Here is an 18,068-nt window from a genome sequence, read left to right as displayed (position 1 = left end):
TATACATCTCTTGTGTGACGCGCGAGTGCAGCAGTCATATTTGTCCGTCTAAAAAATGTGCTGAATATGCGTTCTGTGTGAATGGCTTTGTTTCAGTTTTAACCTAATCAAGATCTTCTCCGTATTGAGCTACTATATTTCTCTAATATTTTGAATGAATAACGCAGCAGCGGCGCGTCTCGTGGGCTAGACTAACAAAACACTAAACTACAACGTCACTTACATCATCATTACCGCATCTCGCGCTCCCCAACGCATACCTAACATTGGATTGTACTATTTTTGCATTCAAATGCGAATGTTTATTTTAAATTCGACTAATATTCTTCTTTTTTTATTATTATTCACAATCTCCTCGTCACAGGCAGGCACAGCACTCATAGCACGTGCCTATATCGTGCACTATATCGAACATTTTTATATCGTTATCGAAGAAGGTGTACCGTCGATAAATATCGATACCGTTTTATCTCATCATCAGTAGGGAACAAGTGTATTGGGTGGATTTGACTTCCTGTGCCTTATCATTACATTCATATTAATGCCCTGTGTGACTGAAGAATGACTGTACATTGTCACGCTTTCAGACACAGTGCCAGATAAGTACATCTCTGAAAGCCTGCAGAGACACTTATTTTGTGAACACTCTTCTTAATTTAAACAAACAAAACCATATTATCAACACTAAATTAGTATTCCACGATTATTCTGAGAAGTGGTCATGGACATCATTAGTTTTCGTGAGAGGTGAGGAAGAAGCTAGTAACCAAAAGTAGCCTAACTCTGTAGATCTTACGATGAGTAAAAACTATTAACAAAAATGTCCTTGTTAAACTTCATCAGTCATAAAGGTTTAGAAATACATAAAGTTCACTTTTGGTTGAACGTACTTTGAGACTAGTCTTTTCATTACTCTTTCATTAGTTAATTATGTCATTGAGAAAATAAACTTGTTTGAAAAATAGCCTAAACTTGTTTGTGTTGATGCCAATATTATCGTGATCACAGGTAGGAATAGTTCACCCAGAAATGGAAATTTGCTGGAAAAGTCCTCACCAAGATGTAGATTAGTTTGTTTCTTCATCCGATTTGGAGAAATGTAGCATTGCATCACTTGCTCAGCAATGCATGCTCTGCAGTGAATGGGTGCCGTCAGAATGAGAGTCCAAACAGCTGATAAAAACATCACAATAATCCACAAGTAATCCACAGCACTCCAGTCCATCAGTTAATGTCTTGTGAAACCAAAAACTGCATTAAAAAAAAAAAAAAATCATTTATTAATATGTTTTACATTTAAACCGATGCTTCCAGCTAAAATATGAGTCCATAATCCATCATAACACTTCCTCCAGTGAAAAAGTCCATCTCCCGCTGTCTCTCACATCAAACTCCACCCACATATTTGTTTAGAGCTGTTTTGGACCGTTTTCATTTGCAAACTGTGCTTGATCTGTGCAGATTTCTCTCCTGATTCAGACAAGATAAGGTTTTCATTGGAGGAAGCGTTATTATGGATTATGTACCATTTTATTTAAAAGCAATACTTTGACGTTAAAAACAATCTTGATGGATTTGTTTCTTACAAACACGCAGCTTTTGTCTTCTCCAGATGTTAACTGATGGACTGGAGTACTGTGGATTACTTGTGGATTATTGTGATGTTTTTATCAGCTGTTTGGACTCTCATTCTGACGGCACCCATTCACTGCAGAGCATCCATTGCTGAGCAAGTGATGCAATGCTACATTTCTCCAAATCCCATCAGATAAACAAACAAATTCATCTACATCTTGGATGGCCTGAGAGTGAGGACATTAATTGTTAAATGAACTACCCCTTAAAAAAAAAAATTGTCTTCAAGTATTGAATAAGTAGGCTGGTCTGGGAATGTGTACCGTCATTCTTTAAATATTTTACCATTTTTCAACATTTTTAAGTTGGAAAGAAAGTTGGATGACAGCATGGAGACAAATGGAAAAGCAGCCATTTGGCGGTTCAGCAGCAGCTCTCAAATATTCATGACAAATACTACTGGTATTGCTAAAGCATACATACTGCTGAGTTTTCCTCTACTACTTTCATACCAAATTCCCCATTTATGAATAAAGATGGAAACACAGTAGACAAGCATCATGCAAGGATGAGTGCATTCACATCTGCTATTAACAATCCTCTCGGGTGGTCCGATTACAAGTGAATAGTGGTGACTACAGGTGTAATAGGGTCTTAGAGATGCATAGTGAGCAAATCACTCAAAAATGTGTGGAAAGGACTGAGCTTATGAATATTACCTAGCCAAGTGTTTTTAAAAAGTCAAACAGTTTAATATTAATTAATAATCCAAAGATCCATTCTGCAGTTTCACTTCTGTTGGAGAACTTTGTCCCTGAGTGATGAAGGTAAGACTGATGGAAACTTTCAATTTTACATCAATCATGGTAATGGAAATCGATGCAAAAGCAGAGAGAGAGAGAGAGAGAGAAAAGAGAGAGAGATGTGAATCAGCAGTCCATTCCAGTCTCAGCGTGAGAATGCCCATATAAGGACACAGGCCTCCTAACCCCGCCCCCGGACTGTGATGCGGGCTGAATAAGAGAGGTGAAGGGCAAAGGAAGATAGTGAGAGCATTAGTGGCACATTCAGGAAGATGAGCAATGACCTGGAACACCTACAATCTCAATGAGACCCAACATAAACATTTCCATTTCCTAGACGTTACTTCCTTAAATTCCAAAGGAAATTCAAGTTCATTCAGGTTATCCAAACAGCCTTAATAGTGCGTTTGAGGACTGCAGGTACTCACCGTCTAATGTGGGATAATCCTTTCCAACGCCAAAATCTAAGAATAGATATAATGCTACCTTTTATATGAATGACCACACATGCAAGTTTTGTTGACCTTTGTGGTATATTTAAGGTAAAAGAAGCTTTTTGATGAACAAGAACAACAAGAAGGCTTGTTTCCACATTAAAAAACCTCAAACAAAACAAACTCAAACTTCTTTTAAAACTTTATTTAGAACTAGTTTGGATAAAGCAGTGTCCGTAATTCACTTGTAAGAATAGATATAATGCTACCTTTTATATGAATGACCACACATGCAAGTTTTGTTGACCTTTGTGGTATATTTAAGGTAAAAGAAGCTTTTTGATGAACAAGAACAACAAGAAGGCTTGTTTCCACATTAAAAAACCTCAAACAAAACAAACTCAAATTTCTTTTAAAACTTTATTTAGAACTAGTTTGGATAAAGCAGTGTCCGTAATTCACTGAGCAATACTTAATAATAGTGATATACAAAATTACATTTTTAAAACTGTAGTTGGGTTTTCTGAATCATTAGTCAATTATTTTGGTGACTAATCATTCGTCTGTATATAATCTGATCTGATTAGAGAATTTAAGTCATGTAAAAGAGTGTCACGGTCCACTACTTCCAATCCTGTTCCTGCAATCCCATTCAAACCTCCTGCATTATCTCATCCAACACCTGAGCAGTCACATGACAACATGATTCACATGAAGGAACGCTAAACCAGGAGCTTTACGACCCACCACAGCCGGAAAGTGAAAATGAAGGACTGATCCTCACTGATCAGAGAGTGCTTTCCAAAGATCCGTTCAACCGGAAGCCATTCAAGTTCAGTCAATTGTGCAATCTGAGATATGCGACAGTGTCTGTTGGTGATGTGATGTGGGTGTGTCCATAAGACAGAGTTTAAAGGGATAGTTCACACAACATGAAAATTCTGTCATAATTTACTCACCCACATGTCACTGAAGTTCATAAAGAGATCATAAACCTAATCCATATGAATTGAACAATTTAATCCAAGTCTTCTGAAGAGACATGATCGATTTAAATGATAACAGATTTATAAACATTGATCAATGCACTAGGGATGAAACGATTTGATAAAAGCCGTTGATAAAAAGTCCAGACGTTTAGCATTACCTTTTCATATTTTAATTATCATTAAAACCGTATTTGATTATCGCGATTTGATAAACTGCTCAGCATAAAGCAAAGTTAGTAACAGTGATGCGCATGCAGCACAGGTTTTGTGTGAAAACATGACGGAACAAAGTTTTATTAAAGAATTATAATGAAAGAAAAAATTTTAAAAAAAATTATATGAAAGAATTTATGGATGAATGAATAAGATGAATGCATAAGGGGGAACTGACTGTCTTCAGAAAAGATTCGCTGCTTTGTTTACAGCGGTTACCATGGAAGCAGCTCTATTTCTGCTGTTCCATCAGCGCCACCTGCTGTTAGACAGTGAAGTTACATTCTCATTCAGCCTGGCTGCTCTGTGTTCAGAACAATGTGAAAATGGGACCAAATTTTTGTTGTAAGATGGAAATGAGAGGTAGATGGAAAACAAGCTAATGTGCATTCTAAAAATCTCAACACTTCGATAATAAGGTAGTCTATGTACAATTGTTTATGGAGCTGATCAAATTTATTATTTTGACCAATCCTTTTCCTACAAAATTATTTAAAGGCTGAAATGTGAGGTTTATCATTTTATAAAACTTTTTTTGTCAAAACATTATTTGAACACGTAGTACATGTTAGTAGATAACGTGTTATGTTGTAAGTCAGCCAACCAAAAAGTCTTACAGGTTTGAAATGACACAACAGTGAGTACATGAAGACAGAATGTGCAGTTTTGGATGAACTGTCCCTTTCGCTTTACACAAATATGCAGTGACACAAAGCGGTGTCTATCAATGAGAGTAAAGGCTTTGGAGCACATTAACAAATACTTTCTCAAACTTTTTATTTGAGAAAACTGATTATTTTTCAAATTAGAACGGCACCTTTTTTTAAAGGCAAAGGCAATACTTGTCATATGTGATCAGAAGTTAAGGCCAGTTGTGCTCCTATAACATAAGGGCATCCAGTACTACAGCTCACATATCCTCCTGGCGACTTCCAGTGATGAGACTGTTTTCAGTATGCACAGTGACAAAAATATAGCTTATAATTAGTCTTTTATTTATTTGCATTTTATTGTTATGTAAAAAAAAAATATGTAAAGGTAACCTTAAAAAAAATACATGATTGAAACACTACAGGACAGCAATGATGTGAATTTATCAGACGTGAATGATAAGTTCTACATAAACAGACCCCATTTAGAGAGTCTTTTGGGATGTAATCAGGAAATGCCTTCAAAGTTGAGAACAACTATCAAGACAAATAAACATCTCTAATGAAAAACTAATTGAATCTGAAATTGAACAAAAAAAAAAAAATCAAGCGTAGTGTTAGTTCTGGCAGGTCACGGGAGTCAAGCTTGCATCAGCTGACTCTCAGTTGATCCACGTCTACCTATAGGAATATGACGCCTATCACGGCATTACTATAAGGTCTATTCAGTATTATTCAGTATTACTATTATTATCTATTCAGTATTATTCAGCAGCTTTATCACTTGCTCAGGAGCAAATTACCCTCCTCCATCCCCAACTCCTCCTATCTATTATTCCTCCTTGAATCAGACTCCTTTTATCTTTAATTATGTTGTTACACTAAAATGTCATTAAGAACTAGTGCTGGGCAACGATTAATCGCGATTAAATCGCATCCAAAATGAAAGTTTTTGCTTACATAATATATGTGTGTTTGTACTGTGTATATTATGTATATATAAACACACACACACACACACACACACATACAGTATATATTTTGAAAATATGTACATGTATATATTTATATTCATATAATTTATATTATATATAACTATATTTAATATATAAACATATTTGTCTTAAATATATACATGCATATGTGTGTATTTATATATACATAATAAATATACACAGTACACACACACATACTATGTAAACAAAAACTTTTATTTTGGATGCGATTAATTGTTGCCCAGCACTATTAAGAACATTAATGATATCTGCATTCGTTTCTGTTCGGTTTACCCTAGGGGCTTATTGCTTCTCTCCCTGCTTCTTAATGACAGGCTGCATCAGGGACGCGGGAAGTAGGGGTGCTGAGGGGGCTGCAGCACACCGTTTTCACATGGTTGCAAATGCAACGCCAAGTTTGTTCATTTAAATTTATTCAGTTTTAGCATTTAATAATTTATTTGTAATGATCTCTGAAATGTAAATTGTAAGTGGGCTATAATAAACCCATGTTATCTTTATAAACATGATTAATTTTACTTGTGATGTTTTCTATATGGGATGATTAGCCTAATCCTCATGAACACATGACGCTGGCGCGTGGTTTCAGACATGAAAGGCATGAACTGTACAGAATGCGAACAAGATTAACTTTAATACAAGGAGACAATGGCGCAAAAGCAAATTTCAGATTTTTTTTAAATGCCCATCCCAGCAAAAACTTTCCAAAATCGGCATCCAAACAACACCAGCCCCAGCACGAGTACCGACATAAGTGAACCAGCCCCCCCAAACCCCACCCCCCTTCACCCAACACGGACACACACAGCACCCCCAACCGAAAACATCTTCCCGCGCCCCTGGGCTGCATGGATGAGCGGGAAGTTTTTACCCAGAACAGAACCATACTGCCAATCCAAACTGTATGCAAAGTGTCAATCATTTTGACGATAGTGGTCCTGACAGAACTACTTTTACAGTGGGTATAGAAAAGAATCACCCCCCTTTAAAATAATCACATTTTGTTGCTTTGCAGCCTGAAATTAAGACAGACACAGTTTTTGTTTTATCCAGCTGTATTTACTCAGTGCAACTTATAACATCCACGTCAAAGATAAAACACCAACATGTCAGAAAAAAAATTAAAAAAAAACAGAATCACTGAGTTGGAAAAAGAATCACCCCCTTATGTCAGTATTTTGTTGAACCACCTTTTGCTTTAAAGGGATCGTTCACCCAAAAATGAAAATTAGCCCATGATTTACACACCCTCAAGCCATCCTAGGTGTATATGACTTTCTTCTTTCAGACGAATCCAATCGGAGTTATATTAAAAATTGTCCTGGCTATTCCAAGCTTTATAATGGCACAAGGCGGGTGTTTCTGTTCAACAGTCCAAAAGAAGTCCAATAAAGCGCATCCATCTAAAATTAAAAAGTGCCTCACACAGCTCCGGGGGGTGAATAAAGGCCTCCTGTAGCGAATCGATAAGTTATTTTAAGAAACATATCCATATTTAAAACATTATCACCACTTAGCTTGCGCTAACTGTCGTACACGGAAGCCGTTCAGGGCGGATGACATAGAACGTAGGCGTAGTGCATGCGCCTAATTACAGCCTTTAGTCTGTTGGGATTTGTCTCTACTAACTTTGCACATCTAGACTTTGCAATATTTGCCCACTCTTCTTTGCAGAACTGCTCAAGTTCAGTTCAATTTTAGGGCGAGCGTTTGTGGACTGCAGTCTTCAAGTCATTCCACAGATTTTGATGGAGTTTAAGTCTGGACTCTGTCTAGGCCATGCAAGGACATTCAGCTTTTTCTCCTTCAATCACTATGTGCTCAGTTCTGCTGTGTGCTTTGGGTCATTGTCATGTTGGAAGGTAAATCTTCTTCGTATTGACAACTTTCTGGCAGAGAGCAGCAGATTTTCCTCAAGAATTTGATGGTATTTTGCTCCATCCATGTTTCCTTCTATCCTGACAAGAGCTCCAGTCCCTGCTGCAGAGAAACACCCCAGAACAGGACATCACCACCTCCATGCTTTACTGGAGGAATGCTGAATTTAGTCTCATCTGCCTCAGAATCTTCAAGGTGTGTTTGGCAAAGCTCAGTCATGACTGCATGTGGCCTTTCTTGAGGAGTGGCTTTTTTCTTGCAACCCTCCCATACAAGCCACATTTGTGGAGAATCTGTGATATTGTTGTCACATGCATACAATGACCACTCTTTGTCATAAATTCCTGCAGCTGCTTAAGAGTTGCTGTAGCTCTTGGTCGCCTCTCTGACCAGTTTCCTCCGGCTCTTTCATCCAGTTTGGAGTGACGTCCTGATACAGGGAGGGTCTGTGTACCAAAAACCTTCCACTTCTTCATAATAGAATTAAAAGAAGAAAAAAAAGTGACGTGACATGTGGCCAAGTATGGTGACCCATACTCAGAATTAGTGCTCTGCATTTATCCCATCCAAATCCCATTCACTGTGCTTCTAGGTATTGATAAAGCCTTTTAATTTTTTTTGTCTCCATCTCCTGACTTGTGCCTGTCCACAACTTTATCCCAGAGATCTTACTTAACTTAATGGTGTGGTCTTTATTTTCCTCCAAACATTTGGTAAACCAAATGTTGTAGACATGATTACATTTGGTTTACCAATTGTTTTGAGGAAAATAAAGACCACACCATTAAAGTAACTAAATAAAGCATTTAAATGTTTTCAGGGGAATAAATAAAAATAATGAAGAAAGCAGTGTTGCTGATATATTTATATTGAATAAATAGTAATCATGTAAATATATCAGCAACACTGCAATACAGTTGCATAGTTAATATAGCCATATCTACCATCTAAATACCCACCCTCCAAAAAAAAAAACTGCCCACCCACCCAGGATATCTGCCAGCCTACCCTTCTATCGCTGTCAAGAACCGGGCCTGGAGGGGAGTGATCCATTTTCCAAATAAGTGATTCTGTTTTTAAATTTTTTTGTTGTTGGTGTTATATCTTTTAAGTATATAGCAGTAGTAGTATAATTTTATTTAATGCCACGTCAGCATCTGGGGCTACTTTCATGGCAAAAATTCAATTACAAAAATGCAAATATCACATAAATACAATAAAAACCAAACAAACACAGCAAATAATATTATACAAGATTCTTTAAATTAACATATGATAAAAATTCTAAAACCTTTTCAAGCTAAATTTTACTAAATCTTGTAAGTAAATACAGCTGGATAAAACAAAAACTGTGTCCGTCTTTATTTCAGGCTGCAAAGCAAAAAAATGTGATTATTGTTTTAATGGGAGGTGATTCTTTTCTATACCCACTGTAGTGTCAATCACAGTATAAGGTGTGTGATGTATACACATACACCAACCTCATGGGTATGAGTAGATGCTGCATCATAAAAAGCATAAAAGAATATATATATATTCACAGACAACTAAAAATAAGCCCTATAGTCAACAGGAAAGTTGGAGAAAACTCCACATGTTCCACAACCCATGAGGGACTGTGACACTCTTGACCTCTGTGGAATCGTGTCTCACAGACATCCAAACATTGTGAAGGCAGAGTGGAAAATATTCGCAGGGGGAGATTTGGGGGAAGTGTTGAGTTATCTGAAGGACAAAAGAGGTGGGAATCTACATTCTGTCTTCCTTCAGAACCACACATGAAGGTTCAATTTAGCAGATTTACCAGCTCTAAAATTGTGTCTGGTGAAATTAAATAATTTGAAAACCTAATGTTAATAAAAATCAATCTTGAGTCTGTTTAGTATGTTTTTACGGGACTGATATAATTTCAGAACACCAAACTTGAGAGAATCATCTTGAGAGAATAGTTTTTGCACAATAGGACACAGAAAAATTATTTGTAAAATAAATATATATGTATAACAGTTAAATTTGAGGTATTTAGGAAGTTTATTATGAGGAACTGAATGGTTCACCCAAAAACAAAAATTTGCTGTTAATTTACTCACCCTCAGGCCATTAAGATGTAGGTGACTTTTTTGAGTAAAAAAAGTTAAGAAGATTTTTAGCTGAAACCGTGATACTTGGTGGTTCATGAAATGCAAGTCAGCAGCTGCCCAACTTTGAGAATCAAAAAAAGCATATCAAGGAACAAAATTAATACTGGTGGAACTTGACTATATATGGAGTTCTTATGAAGAGAAACGATCAGTCTGTGCAAGAAAATTAACATTATTGCCTGTAATCCTCAGGCAAACAGGAAAATCCAATTATTTTCCGTGAACTGGTTCTTTTGGACAGTTTGTTTCAATATATAATTTTTTTTTTCAATCATTTCGCTTCATAAGAACTCAATATAGTCACAGGTATTAATTTTGTGTTCTCTGATATGCTTTTTTGACTCTCAAAGTTACGATAGCTGTTGACTTGCATTTTATGAATCACCAAGGATCACGGTTTCAGCTAATCTTCTATGCCTGAGGGTGAGTAAATTATCAGCAAAGTTTCTTTTTAGGGCGAACTCTTGCTTTAAAAAAAAGCATGCGTTTTTTTTTTACATTTTACATAAAATAGGCATTCTGACCAAGTGCATTTGGCTGATAAGTGCCATAAGTGCTGGATGTGTGTCAGTCAAACAGCACTGGGGTATTGAATTATAGTCAATTACTTCTTCTTTTTTGAGTATTGACTTGATACTAGTCTTCTTTTTTTTTTTTGACATTCTTATTTTACAAACTTTCAAGCAGGTCAAAGCTGGTTATTTTAGCCAATAGCTGGTCTAATGCTCTGGTGGGGTCTAGATCAACCAGGTAGACATGGTTAGGTTAGATGTTTAAGCTGGTTGAGACCCAGCAACAAACTGCTCCATATTATAAAAATCAGCCAAACCACTTCAAGCCGTCATGACCTGATTTTTTCAATAGGGTGGTCATTCTGTAAACATAACTACATACAGAGCGAAAAAACGGGCGATATTTATTTCTCCCTATTGCTCTGAATGCAGGTTTTGTGCTCTGTGTTTTGAGTCTTTACACACTGACAGTTTAACCCTGCCTTACCAATTCAGCTTTATGAAGCTCATGACTCGAGTCACAGAAGAAATTATTAAATTGTGTGGGAATTTGTGACACTGTACTTGACTGGGAATGTTCTATTAGGAACAATCCTGAAACGCTGGCACGGTGTCTGTGAGTCTGACACAACATTCACTCTTTTCAGAAACTGTTTATCCATGCCAGCAATATGCTATAGCTATTTCAGGGACAATTCCCCCATGACAGTATATAATTAAATGGGGTTTTGTGAACAACACACTGTCAATCCAAGATAATGTGAAACACCTGAACACAATTATCAAAGTGCTAATTAATAAACCTCACATAGCTACTAATTTGCAAGTCAATCAAACATGGCTTGTACTTGCAGCAGCATGTGTAGTTATTTAAAAGTGAAGCTCCTTATTATATTTTAAATGCACTTTTGACTTATATCACCAACTTGCAGATACTGCAGGACTTTTGCAAAAAATAATAATAATTTGGATAAGTGGCATGTAATTCTGCTTTAGGTGTAAAAATTATGACATTGGGATCGTCAAACTGAATTACTTCTTATTGTGTTTGAATGCTGTGATGTTGTACTCCTACTGGGATATTATCTAATATCACATAAATGCAAATTGGTGGGAAACTCCACTGGCAGTATTTGAATAAATCTGTCTTATTTTTGTAATAATTCAGAATTTTTTTCAGTATTATGCCCGCAAAAGAAGAATGCCAGAGTATATTGATGACTGTGCTACAACTCTTCAAGCTGATCCCATTTTGTTCAACTGTGGAATGTTTTTATTCTCAGTGATGTTTGCCACACTTAAAGGCCGAGTAAGTGATTTCTGGTATCCAATGTTGATATTTGAAATCACCAAAACAAACACGCCCCTACCCCAAAAGGGTCTTGCCCCTATTTTGATAGCTCCGCCCCACATATACGTACGCAACCCAGGCAACGATTAGTTCTGTGAAACAAAGCAAAACCAATGTTACACCGTGTCTACACCGGACGTGAGCGGCGCAACAAATCCCCGACAGAAAACTGCTGCCGGGTTCTATTCATGACGTGCTGACACACATTTCAAATGGTTTTCAACGGTCGTTTGATCGCGTCCAGTGTAGGCAGACTTTAGCTGTTGTAGACACGGTGTTACTCACCTATTGAGAAGAAACAAAGCAACCTCGGCGTCCGATCGCAGGCCTCCGCTCCTTGAGTTCTCTCCAGCGCTGGAAAGCTGATCCGATATTTACACGGGTCCTACTTCTTGCCTTATCGTTCTGCAGACGTTTTCCTCTTTTGTTTTTTATCCGCCATCTCTATCTTTCTGTCGCTCGGCTCGGCTAATGTCCGTCCCATGCACTGAACGCGCTCTCCTCCACATCACGAGTAGACACGCCCCTTATTGCTGATTGGCTACAAGTTTGTTTTGCGATTCGGCCCGAATCAGTTTTCTAAAGTGTTTTTGAAAAATCACTTACTCTGCCTTTAAAAGCTTATACGACACACAAACTCTTGATCAATTCAAGAAACACACAGTAAATCTTTTTGTGCATTCCTAATATACAAGAATGCAGTGGTTTTAACCAATGTAGCACTTTGTAATGCTGTCACTCCATGAATCCTGGCATAGACGACGCTTGCAGCTGTTCAGGGTGGCATTGATGAATTCACACAGGCTCTCAGACGCCCACTTCATGCTCACTCCCGGCCGTTACACACAATTGCTCTGCCATTTCATCCACAACTCACTGAAAATGATTTGTTCCTTTCCGAGCACCTCATATCTCGCCTAGGGCAGCATGACAGTCAGGACCGCCACTGACTCAACAGAAACCAGATGGCTTTTTTTTTTCCAAGACTCGTGTACAGCTGTTGTGCTTGTTCATGACACTTTAACTTTTAATGTTCCAATCGTCATGAACAAGCACCACAGCTGTACACGAGTCTTGGGAAAAAAAATGGCATCTGGTTTCTGGCTGGGGCGCTTTTTGTGACTCTTATTTGTCCCAGTGATTTGGGATGATCTATCAGCCTGGATGCACTAAGTTTATTTAAAACTCCTGCTGCTTCACATCTAATCTGTTTATTTGGTTCCTTTTCTACTGTTTTTCTCATTGCCTCTGGCTCTGTAATGTGTGGCTGCTTGTTTGGACATTTCATTTTTCCACTCATACTCCCTGTGTTTGGATTGTCAGGTGCATCTATCACTCTGGACTGCGCTGCTGACTCATGCTCTGTCTGTCTGTAGTAGCCTATGTATGTATATTGTGTCTGTTATATTGTTTGGTTTGTAAAATGCCTTGAGAACTAGGCTACATAAAGTAAACGTAGTACTACTATTAACTACAAGAAATGAATGGTCATTTAATGTCAAGACTGATATGTCTAGAGTCTTCATCTCATGCAAGTGAACATCATTTTAATCATATTTCTCAAATGTAATGTTCACACGTTTATTAAAAAGAAAATCACTTAATGTTCAATTTTATTCATTTATGTCAGAATCATGTCTGCTAAAGAAATGCACTGATAAAAACAAATAGCATTTTTAATACTATTGCACATATTATAAATCAGCTTTTTTGTTGTTTTTCCACTTTAAACCTCCGCTTTATAATTGTACATGTAAACTCAGGTGTCACAATCATGTACAAAATACAACATACTCGTTTTTAGTGTGAAGGTTGAACTATAATGAGCAGACATTGTTAATTTTTAACCTTTTTACAGCATGACACGTGCGCCTGAGCGCGTATATTATGTTTACACGGACGGTTTTATCATAAAGATGTGAACAGCACTAAGCTAGATAAAGCACGTACCTTCCTGACAGAAACTAAAGTGATGCTAAAGCTAAAATCAATGTCTGTTAAACTTAAAACTAAAAAGTGGCATAGCTGAGAGCTGAACTCACCAGACTGCGGAGCGAGGACTCGTCCATGCTGGAGTATCGCTTCTCTGACATCTTCTCAGACACTTTATTACCGGTTTGAATGGCGAACGAGTGTAAAGTACTGTTAAACAAACCGTCACATACACATAATAGAAAGGCTCACGTCAGATACATTCAAGAGTACGTTAGGTCCCGGTCCGGTTAACTCGGGGAAGATGCTCTCTAATAAAGAAACGACAAGCCCGTCTGTGGTACAGCCTAATAACAAATATAAATCCTCAAAATTAAAAGCTGTCCTTGTTAATGACCGGCAGCCGTTTGTTTTCACACACACTCCAACCGTTTCTCGCTTCACAGCAGACTGCATGCCTCGGGAGTCACGAGCGGTGAGTGATTTGAGTGGAAGCCCCGCCCCTTACTCACCGCCAGCCAATAAGAGGCCGGTAAATTCAAAACCTCACACGCTCGAGTTAGAACGTTAACGTCTGATTGGTGTAACAGACTAGCACATTGTTTTTTATTTTCTTTACAGTGGCTCTGCGACCTGCTATCAATGAAGTCTGTCACATTTACTTTCTCATTTCATTTAATTTCCTCCACGCCCTGTCTGCTGACTAACCGACTTGTGCAAGACCTAAGGTGAAGCCACTCTACGGTGTACATGGCCTGCAGCATAGAGATAGGTAACTATATTTTAAAGCAACCAAACAGTAAGAAACTTCATCAAAATAATATTAAGTAAAATACAGGTAAACATATCATGATGCGATTTCAATTTTTCCTTTCTCTTTGGAGTGTTACAAGCTCTTGGTGCATAAAGAAGACCTGTACAGTTGCAAAGACTTAAGTCTCAAATCCAAAGAGATATTCTTTATAAAAGTTAAGAGTGGAAAATAATGTTTTTTTAACCTTAACCAGCATAAACACATTTCATTACACCAAATACACAAAATAATGTTCTTTTTAGCAACATCATATGACCCCTTTAAGTACAGGTTGTTCAAATTGTTATTGGGAGTTTGGCACTCGAGAGAAATGCATGATTGGCAATATCATCATAACATTAGTTTACTTTTCTTGCACCTTTTTTGTCAAAATATGTGTATATCATCCAGTATTATGGCATTTAAAGGGTTAGTTCACCCCAAAATGAAAATTCTGTCATTAATTACTCACCCTCATGTCGTTCCAAACCCGTAAGACCTCCGTTCATCTTCAGAACACAAATTAAGATATTTTCTTTTTGAGAGCAAAGAAAACAAAAATAACATAATTTATTTAACAATTCTTCTCCCCCGAGTTACGTCTTCCGCCATTTTAGAGAGTACCCAAGAGCGTAATCTGCGTAATCAGCGTTGTTTACGCTTAGCGGAAAGCGTGCGTATGCGTTGTGATGATACTCTCTAAAATGGCGGAAATATTTTGGAGTGAACAAAAATAATACCCAAAAATTTGCTGAAAATTTACCCTCAGGTCATCCAAGATGCAGATGAGCTTGTTCCTTCATCAGAACAGATCTGGAGAAATTTAGCATTACATCACTTGCTCACCAATGGAGTGAATGGGTGCCGTCAGAATGAGAGTCCAAAGGCTGGAGAAAGCAATATTATGGATAGTGGACTCGTATTTTAGCTATAAGCAATGGTTTGAAGTTTAAAACGTCTTGATGGATGTATTACTTACAAACATGCAGATTTTCACTTCAAAAGTTGTTAACTGATGGACTGGAGTGGTGTGGGTTACTTGTGGATTATTGTGATGTTTTTATCAGCTGTTTGGCCTCTCATTCTGACGGCACCCATTCACTGCAGAGCATCCATCGGAATTTCTCTAAAATCTGTTTCTATGAAGAAACAAACTTTTTTTTTTCATATAAAAATATATATATTATCCTTTTAATTTAAGAAACCTGTGAGATTTCATTAAACATTCAACTTCTCTTTTTTTAAACTTTTTTAATTCCCACAGGTGATCCGTCAATCCCATAATCACACAAATACAAAAAGATGATTCTACATAAACATACATTTAAAATAAAACCTTACTTTTGCATAAATATTTTTTGGGGGATAAATACCGTTTGACTGCATTAAAAGATTATAAATCCAGCCTTTAATTCAGCATTCTGAGTCGTATGGAGTATTAAAGAACATCAGAAAAATGTAAGAGAAATTCGGTAAACATTCAGTTACTTCAGTATCTTTGCATTTTTTTTTTTTCATCAGCAAGTGAATTACTTAAGTATGTTTTAGCACATTTTCAATGTGCTCATTTTGTGGAATGAACTAATATAATGGTGATATGAAGTCCTGGACTGCATCTTGATTAAGAGAAACCAACAATTTCAGATCTTCTGTGCATTGCTGAACCAAAACCTGAGCTTCAAATGTTGGATACTCTTGAAAACCGAACGACTCCAATGTCTTTGACGAGCCAGCCTTGTTGTCTGTGGGCTGCGCTGAATGCGTCTTCAGCAGATCTTTTGCCAGTTTCACAGCACACAGCACAATCACAGACGGCATATACTTGTTAAACGTGTAGTCAGCCAAACTCAGTTCACAGACTTTGCAAGCCAACCATTTCCACTTCTTCTGGGGCTCCTTCCATGCATTTCTGTCCTGTGTAGTGACCATCTTATCCATGGCTCCATCAGTCTGATATCCAGTAGTGCGACTGGTGAAGTAGTCCAGAAAGAAAGCATGGGTAGGTGCAGCCAGTCTGAAGTTGAGTCTGAGAAGGATCAGGCATTCGAGATTGCACAGCTGCTCTCTGGAAAAAGAATTGCAGCAAAGCGACAGAAGTTGTGTGATGCGAGGTGAATACACTTCAACCTGGAAAACACAAAAATCACAACTCACTCAGATTTACATCTTGGTCTATTTTTGTAATCAATAGTCCCTGAAAAGTGTGTACTAACCCTAGTGAAAAAGAAGTACACTTTAGCATATTAACCTATACTTTAAAAGAATATACTTGAGTGTAATGTTTTCAGACACTTAATTACATAGTTACAATTAAATTAAAATGTATTACAGTTTAAGTTCATATTAAATGCAATTAGCTGAATTTTAGAGTGCTTTTTGGCCCAATTAAGTAGGACTTAAGTACATACTTAAAGGGGTCATATCATGCTTTGCTTTGCTGCTCAAGAAACATTTCTGATTATTATCAACATTGAAAACAGTTGTGCTGCCCAGTATTTTTGTGGAAATACATCACTTTGATTAATTTAATGCGTCCTTGCTAAATAAAAGTATTAATTTCTTGCAATAATAATAATGATAATACTAATACAAACAGGCGTTTACCTGCGGCTGTCGCGCGAGGCAGTTGTGCGCCAGGAACTGCAGCTCGTTGTGTCTCTGGATGATGAAGCAGCTCTCCTCCTCATCATCACACTCCTGCAGCTCAGAGCCCGAAGCGTGAAGATCCTCCTCGAAGCCCGAGTCACTTAATGCGCTCATCGCGTCCACAGGAGAGGCTCTACCGCCGGGACGGATTTCCGCACGTCCTCATCATCCTGCTGTACGTGCAGTGTTTCAGTCGAATGCGGTGTTGGCAGGAGAAACGGTGCTTGTAAACGGGGTCTTTCCCGGGTGTTTTAGCGCGCACCGTAGGGCGCTATAGAGCCCGCCGCGTACCTGCGTTACCATGACAACAGTCCCAAGGGCTGCAGGTGCCTCAGAGACTAAACTGACCGCGCACACCTGAAGCGTCACCTGATTTATGTCGCCCATAATATATATATATATATATGTGTGTTTGTGTATGTAATTTAAAACAATCTATTTAAACGCGCTTCAGTAATATTTAAAGAGTTAAAGAATAAGCCATAAAAACATTTGTATTCACAAACAATAGCATTTTAAGACAGTATTGTGTTTCAAACAGATAAAATCTGTTTATGCTAAAAAAATAATGCAAGTGACTGATGGGGCTGAAAAAGGCATTTTTTGTTTATTGGTATACTTTTTCATTTTCACTCAGAAACTGCTAGTAAATTTCACAAATAATTACAACACATTGAATTGTGTGAAATTTTGAAGTAGAAAGACTGAAATAGTATTTCCTTGTTAAAATGTAATCCGATCTTTTTTTTTTTTTTTTAAGTCTGCCCTATATCAAAATATGTTGGGATTAAATCTAAATTAAATTTATCGTTATTTAAAAAAAAAACGTTGTGGTTCATATTTATATTCATATTAGTTGTTTTTATTGTCTCAATCACTAATTCAGATAGCAAGAGCATGGTTTTACTACAAAAAAAATCATGGTTGTAGTTAAAGGTGGGGTAAGCGGTTTTTCAAAAACGCTTTAGAAAACTGATTCGGGCCGAGTAGCAAAACATACTTGTAGCCAATCAGCAGTAAGGGGCGTGTCTACTCATGACGTGGAGGAGAGAGCGTTCAGTCCGAGCCGAGCGACAGAAAGATAGAGGATAAAAAACAAAAGAGGAAAATGTCTGCGGAACGATAAGGCAAGAAG

The 18,068-nt window shown here is 37.5% G+C and overlaps 2 protein-coding genes across 2 annotated transcripts in view; both read right to left on the bottom strand.

The window, feature by feature from the left end:
- LOC107728293 (smoothelin-like) overlaps positions 1–13,968 on the bottom strand; it is a 33,589-nt gene extending 19,621 nt beyond the window's left edge. Inside the window, exons 1-2 of the mRNA XM_016538421.1 lie at positions 13,911–13,968; positions 13,605–13,714 (exon numbers count right to left, since the gene is read on the bottom strand). Coding sequence (XP_016393907.1) covers positions 13,605–13,714; positions 13,911–13,950 — 150 coding nt within the window. The 5' untranslated portion in view covers positions 13,951–13,968. The remainder of the gene's footprint in view (positions 1–13,604; positions 13,715–13,910) is intronic.
- A 1,900-nt stretch (positions 13,969–15,868) lies between these two features.
- LOC107728284 (cyclin-O protein B-like) lies at positions 15,869–17,047 on the bottom strand. The gene is made up of 2 exons (XM_016538410.1): positions 16,892–17,047; positions 15,869–16,414 (listed from the first exon to the last, which is right to left on the bottom strand). Exons 1-2 carry the CDS (start codon positions 17,045–17,047, stop codon positions 15,869–15,871), a joined length of 702 nt encoding a protein of 233 aa, XP_016393896.1.
- Between the last annotated feature and the right edge of the window lie 1,021 nt (positions 17,048–18,068).

Source organism: Sinocyclocheilus rhinocerous, unplaced genomic scaffold (genome assembly GCF_001515625.1).
Source record: "Sinocyclocheilus rhinocerous isolate Xijiao unplaced genomic scaffold, SAMN03320098_v1.1 scaffold1364, whole genome shotgun sequence".
Lineage (NCBI taxonomy): Eukaryota > Metazoa > Chordata > Actinopteri > Cypriniformes > Cyprinidae > Sinocyclocheilus > Sinocyclocheilus rhinocerous.
This window is presented reverse-complemented; position numbering and strand designations above follow the sequence as displayed.